This window comes from Sturnira hondurensis, unplaced genomic scaffold (assembly GCF_014824575.4).
Source record: "Sturnira hondurensis isolate 20B ecotype Veracruz unplaced genomic scaffold, ASM1482457v3 Scaffold0000982, whole genome shotgun sequence".
In the NCBI taxonomy this organism is placed as follows: Eukaryota; Metazoa; Chordata; class Mammalia; order Chiroptera; family Phyllostomidae; genus Sturnira; species Sturnira hondurensis.
Genome location: NW_028073613.1, coordinates 973606 through 980277, shown reverse-complemented (window position 1 = coordinate 980277; position 6672 = coordinate 973606). Strand labels below are relative to the sequence as shown.

Sequence of the window (6672 nt, the reverse complement as noted above, 5' to 3'; positions counted from 1 at the left end):
ATTGTTCATGAAATACAAAAAAAAAATAAAGCGTTTTCTGCAATTCACTAGTTAGCAAAGTCTGTTCCTTGACAACCTGCGGCAGAATAAGCCATCGGGTCTTCTGTCCAGGACCCCACACATCCGAAGCTCCCCTGCATGTGTCTGGAAGAGCATTCTGCATTTTGGGATTTTTTTCTGATTCTTGTAACTTCTCACAAGGTTTTCAGAAGCCTCCTCGCCTGTGGGAGCTGTCTGCGATGTGGATGGAATCAACGCTGTATTTGTTGCCTATTGGTGCTCTAGCAAGTGACCACAAGCTTGGTGGCACACATATTGTCTTACAACTATGTGCGGCGGGAGTGGGCATAGACCTCACTTAGCTGGAATCTGGGTGTGGGTAAGGTTGCATTCCTTTCTGGAGGGCCTGCGGGGTGGGGCGGGGATAGCTATTTCTTTATCTTTTCCAGCTTCTAGAGGCTGCTGCAGTCCCTGGTGTGTGGACCCTTCCTCCACCTCCAAAGCCAGCTAGCTGCTTTTGTTTTTCTCTCTGGCATCTGCCTCCTCCTTTTACTTTTTTTAAAAATATTTTATTTATTTATCTTTAGAGGGGAAGGAGAGAGGGAGAGAAACGTCAATGTATGGTTGCCTTTCGTGCGTCCCCTGCTGGGAGTTGGCCTGCAGGGGACCAGCCTGCAACCCAGGCATGTGCCCTGACTGGGAATCGAACCGCGATCCTCTGGTTCGCAGGCCCGCGCTCAGTCCACTGAGCTACACCAGCCAGGGCTTCCTCCTTTTACTTTTAAGGGCCACATAATGACACTTGGCCAACCTGGGTAATCCAGGAGCAGCTTCTTTTCAGGCCAACTGGTGAGCAACCTCAGTTCCCTTTGCCACATGAAGTAACATCTTCCCAAGTTCTGGGGATTAGAATGTGGACAGGCACATCTTGGCTGGTCTGGCGTCACTGGTCTTTTTAGAGGCTGGATGTGTTCTGTCAGTGTCCCTCCTGCCATTTGCGGGTGCTCAGTGACCCTTTAGTAGCGACCAGTGGAAGTCTCGCCACCAGTCTAGGTGGGATTGGGTGTGGTACACAGGGTGGTGTTAGAGCTTTCCCAGCTAGATCCTTGGGCTTCCTCCACAGTCCCACCTCCAGCCGGCCTGTGAGACTAGATCACCGCTTGCTGCTGACTTAGGCTGAGCTCACAGTGCTGTGGTTCCACCCCTGCGGAGGGAAGGGCCCAGCCTTTGTCTGAACTCAGTAACCCTGTCAACCTGCCTTTCTGGGGAGCCCTGTGCATTCCTTTCACTCACTTCCACCCTAGCTGTAGCCATGGGAAAATGCTGCTCACAGCCCACCCGTGCCTTCAGGGGGGCCTTTGTGCTAATGACTGTCTGCTTGTTATCTGACTTCTATCTAGCTTGTCTAGCTTGTCTAGCTTGTTATCTAGCTTGTCTTCCATCCCACTGCCATTTCCCTAGTAAAAGCCTGCATTACCTATAACCTCACCAATCAGGACTGCCTTCTAATTGGTCTCCAGAATACCACCGCCTGACCCAAAACTAACTTTCCGTCTTATGTTCAACCCTTCCCCTCCTGAATCCTTCAGTCTGTCAGGACCATTTCTAATTCTTCCAGGAAGCATGGCTGTTTTCAGCCTTTCCCCCTTTGCCTCTACCCTCCCTTCTACCTGGAAATACCATCTTTCCTTCTCTTTGCCCTTAGGAATACCACTTGCTCATTCCTGTCTTCAGGAAGCCTTCCCAAATGGCTCCAGCCACAGTGTTTGCTATGTGTGCCACATAGTTGCCTCGTGGCCTAGATTGTGGGGTGTTGTTATGTCTTGCCACATCCTCAGCTTCTGGAGTACAGGGACCATGTATTATTTATGTCTGAAGGCCCCTTCCCAAGAGTATGCCCACATACTCTGTCCAGCCAGCCAGTTGCTTGCTTACCCTGTGCCCGTGTACCTGGATGCTTCCCTGCGAGTGACATGAGTGACCAGGACGGCGGAGAGAAGGCCAGGCGTGAATGTTGATACAGGCAGCATTGGCTGGCACAGTCCCAGGCACAGGCAAGGAGAAGCAGGACGTGCATCACAGAGCCTGGGCAGGGTGGGTTGGAATTATGCACTGCTAGCATACCATGGTACTTATACTCCTGTTTATTGAAAAGTTTGAAGCAGAACTTTAGACATAAGAGTGAGCAAATACAGAGGTTTGGGGGGCCATAGCTAGTCATTGCTGGGCTGGAGAGCTGGGCCAAGGCCCCACAGGGGCAGCTTCCACCGTGCCGTGCCCCTCAAGCTCCTTGCATAGGGGGAAGGCCAAGGTCTAGTTACTGGATAAAGAGGATGATGGGGCTCTGGGCAGCCAACTCTGAATTGGCAGGATGAGGCTTGGCGACTAACGAGCAGCAAAGTCCTCAGAGACAGGAGGGTGCCCCCTGGGAGACCTGGCAGTGCTGGGGCTACCAGGAAACCCCAGGAGTATACATCTGGGGAGCTAGACCCTGGGCAGAGGAAGGGAGGAACCTGGGATGGCGGGGAGTCAGGCTGTGTGGTGAAAGGCTTGCCCCCAGCCCAGCTTCACAAGCCCTAGAAGGAGGCCTCTGTGGTCTCAGACCAGGACGAATCCCGGCGGGAAGATGGCAGGTGCCGCTGGTGCCCACTCTGGCCAGGGCAGCCCAGGCGCAGAAGTAGCATCCACATCCGCTCTCGGAATTTGACACCCACGAAGGCATAGAGCAGCGGGTTGAGACAGCAGTGTATATAGCCCAGGCCAGAGGTGATGGACTTGGCCACATCCACACGGCTTTCTTGGCTACAGTTGCGGGCCAAGGCCCCCATGTTCATAAGGATGTCCACCAGCACCACCAGGTGGTAGGGGGTCCAGCAGAGGGCAAAGGCCACCACTACCACCACCACCAGCCGCATGGCTCGCAGCCGCCGCTGGCCCCTGGAGACCAGCAGCACAGCTAGGATGCGGGCATAGCAGTAGGTCATGACCATCAGGGGCAGCAGGAACCCGGCCACCAGCTGCAATAGGCGCACAGCTGTGCGGCCCACCTGCGGGAAGTTGTGCTGGCACTGGGTGACATTGAGGCGGTCATCATAGTGGGCCGACAGGAAGATGAACTCAGGGAGGGCTAAGAGCAGACATAGCCCCCAGACAACGACACAAGTGAGAGCCACGCGGGTGGGGGGCCCCCGGCGGTAGAGCTGGGTGGCGTGCACTATGCTCAGGTACCGGTCAAAGCTGATGCAGGCCAGCAGCAGGGCCCCAGCGTAGAAGTTGATGTTGAAGAGGGCACCTGCCACTTTGCAGAGCTCAGAGCCAAAAACCCACTGGATCGCGGCATCCACTGCCCAGAAGGGGAGGGTTAGCACCAGCAGGGTGTCGGCCACAGCCAGGTGGAGCAGGAAGGTGTCGGTGCTGCTCAGGGCTGCCCGATGGCTCAGCAGCACGGCTGCCACTGCGCCATTGCCCAGCAGCCCCAACACAAAGAGGAGGCTGTACATGGCTGGCAGGAAGGCCCTGTCAAAGTTCAGGCTGAAGTCTTGTGGGCAGGGTGGGGCTTCGCAACAGAAGTCGCTCTCATTTTCTCCTCCATAGTCGATGGAAGAGCTATAGTTTTCTAGCAATAGGACAGTTTCAGGGCCTTGGAACTCCAGGCGTTCACTGATCTGTGGAGAGAGGGAGGGAGGGAAGGAAGGTAGAGACCCTGTAAACAGACTTCTTCAGAAGTTTCATCTGAGGAACATGTCTAGGAGCAGCTCTACTGTAAGGCGAGCCCGGAGGCCAGGGCCACACCCTAGAATTGTCCCCACCTTTCTTTGGAGGCCACGCCTCCTGAACACCATCTGCCCAGCCTTGGGCTAGGAAGTAACTCCTTCTCAAAAGTCCATTCTCCCTCACCCTTTGGGCCATCCCTTTAGCCCAGGAATTGTGAGCTGGGTGAGAGCTTTCCTCCTGAGCCAAGAGCCATCCCTGCCCCATCTCCTCTTTCTCCTTTCTCTTCCTTCAAGGCATGCTATTGTCAGTGTCCCGGCCACGCCTAGTTGCACCACTCTCCTTCCCAGGTGCCACTTCACCATCCCCTCTCCCAGTCACTGGCTCTCCTCTTCCCTCCTCAGCCCTTGTCTGGGATCCCAACTACCTGCTCGCAGTAGAACCCCTCTATAAAACTCTGTGTCCTCCAAGCACGCTTTCTGCCCCTCCTTTCCCTCCCCTACACCAAGCACTGCCACCCACCAGGGGCTCCTCCACCAAGCTCTAGCAGAAATAGGCCTCCCCCGCCTCCCCCCTCCCCCCGCCTTCTCCCACAAAGTACCCCGGAGCTTCAGGCCTCCTCAGGGCCAACTCAGTCCAGCACAGAGGAGTCAGAGTCCCAAGTCAGAGCCGAACAGTGCCTTGGAGGGAGTCAGGGGTGATCCTCTATCCCCTGCATTTTGCAGGTGAGGCACCAGCCAGAGAGGGAAATGACTCACCCAGTGGCCATCGGCACAAGTCAGCAGCCATGGTGGGCTCTCGATTCCCCCGTGCAGTGCCCCTTTTATTCAGTCGCTGCATTCTCTACCTACTCCCCCGACTCTCTGCTGGTGCTGACTCATGGGCCAGTCCTGCCAGTCCCCTACTGTCCTGGGCTCTCCACCCTGACAGTGTCCTGGCCTGGACAGCGGCACTTACCTCAGGGAGCATGGTTGGACTGGTGCACCAGCTGCTAGGCGCGTGCTACCTGCCCCTCTGCTTGGGGCTTGTGGTTGAGAACCTGCACTACACAGAGGAAGTGAGGGTTTCATGTGTTTCTCGACCGCTACCTCTTCCATGGGGTTATCTAACACCAGACTTCTCTAGAGCCAATGCCGTGGAGCTCCCCCTCCCAGCCATTCCCCTGGCCAGGGAAGCTACCTGGGGCCAGAAAGGCTGAGGTCTCCAGAAGGGCTGAGGCAGGGCCTCCCAGGGGACAGGTCTGAGGGCAAAACAGAGCGCTGGGGAAGTGAATGAAGGACAGCCCTGCCTGCAGGCAGGGAAAGAACTGCTTCTCTTGCAGTCGTGTAGCCAATGCTCAAATAAATGAGAACTTGTGCTCCTCAGTCTTGGACCGGAGTCTATTTTCGCCTAACTGTAGGCTGGATTGCTAACTGTGTTAAGTCTGTAAAGGACCTTGCCCTTCTCTAAAGAATCAAAGGATTTCAAAGAAATCAATTCCGTTCAATGTAGTCTTTTATTATTGCCCCTTCTGGGTAGTAAACAGGGCCAAGGACAGGGTATTACTAGTAATGACCTTGCTATGTGCCAGATGTTGCTTTTGGTGCTTTCTTTGTCGCTGTCTCATTCCAGCCGCACAGCTCTGTTGTCAGGAGAGGGTTATCCTTATGACTAACCCAGAAAGGAGAAAGGTCTTCACCAGGTGGGTGCTAAAACTGAACTGACAGCTGTCTGACTCTTCTTTTACCACCCATCCCATTGCCTTCAGTGTTTTTATGGTTTTTTATCCTTACCTGAGGACATTTCTTGAATTGCCTTTACAGAGAGAAGAAGGGAGAGAAAGAAAGAGAGAGAAACATCGATGTGAGAGAGAAATATCGATTGGTTGCCTTTCTCGTATATGCCCCAACTGGGGATTGAACCCACAACCTGGGTATGTGCCCTGACCAGGGATCAAACCTGTCACCATTTGATTTATGGGACAATGTTCCAGTCAACCGAGCCACATGGGCCAGGGCAGTTTTTTTTTTTAAATAGATGAGCTACGTTATAGTCATGCAGTTAAAACACAGTGGAATAAAGCTGTATATTCTAGCATACGTACAGCTAAAAAAGCCATAGACCACATGGTAGAATAGGCAACTTACAGAATATTGTGTGTAGTTTGCTTACGTAAATTCTAAAAACCACACATACAAAACACGACTGAGTTGTTTTAGATACAGCAGTTTGTTCTAGAAGTCTAGAAGAGGGGCTGGCGATACCACAAGTTCATGAGGGCAGTTCCTCCTGGGGCAAGAAGAAAGGGGCTGGGGAAGGGGAAGAGGACGTGGGGACCTCCTGATTCTGAGAAGTAGTAAACAGCGTTTGTGGAGCCAGTCGGTCCCTATTTGGCTGCGCACTGTAGGGAGTCCTGTTCCCCATGCTGCCCTCAGCTCTGCCCTGCCCTCCTCTCGCCTCCCTATCATCACCTTGTTCTCACTATCAGCAGGGAAAAGTGGCCCTTAACGTGCCTTTTCCTGAGCAGTTTCCTCTTTCCCTCTCGCCCCTCAGATGAAAAGGAGACACAAGGACAACGCTAGCCCACGGCACGGGGTCCGCTTTTCAGCCAGAGCACTTCACAAGAGCCTCCCGCCGAAGGCCTGGGATTCAGTTCAGACTTACTGACAAGACACACAGTGGTGAAGCCCCAAGGCCCTTCCCCTCCTTGTATGAACACAAGGTGTGTGGCTGGCAAGATTCTTAGAAGATTTAGCTGCGTCCTTCGTTGCTGTAAAGAATGAAGTCCTTTGTGTGGGTATCTTGCTCCAAACAGTTTTTCACCTCCATGGGCCGCGCCAGGAGGAGCTGAGGGCCTGGAGGAGGTCAGGAGCAGTGTCTGTGGAAGGGACTGGGAGGTTTCCAGAAGCCACGGAGGTTAGGAGGGACTTGGCAAATGACTGCCTGTCAGGGGAGGAGCAGATGTGGGAACCAGGACCACAG

At 54.0% G+C, this 6672-nt stretch overlaps 1 protein-coding gene across 1 annotated transcript; it reads right to left on the bottom strand.

Annotated features, from left to right (window-relative positions):
- Positions 1-2129: 2129 nt before the first annotated feature.
- CXCR3 (C-X-C motif chemokine receptor 3) lies at positions 2130-4966 on the bottom strand. The gene is made up of 2 exons (XM_037057805.1): positions 4669-4966; positions 2130-3665 (listed from the first exon to the last, which is right to left on the bottom strand). The coding sequence occupies exons 1-2, from the start codon at positions 4678-4680 to the stop codon at positions 2577-2579; spliced, it is 1101 nt and encodes a 366-aa protein (XP_036913700.1). The 5' UTR covers positions 4681-4966; the 3' UTR covers positions 2130-2576.
- Positions 4967-6672: the final 1706 nt, after the last annotated feature.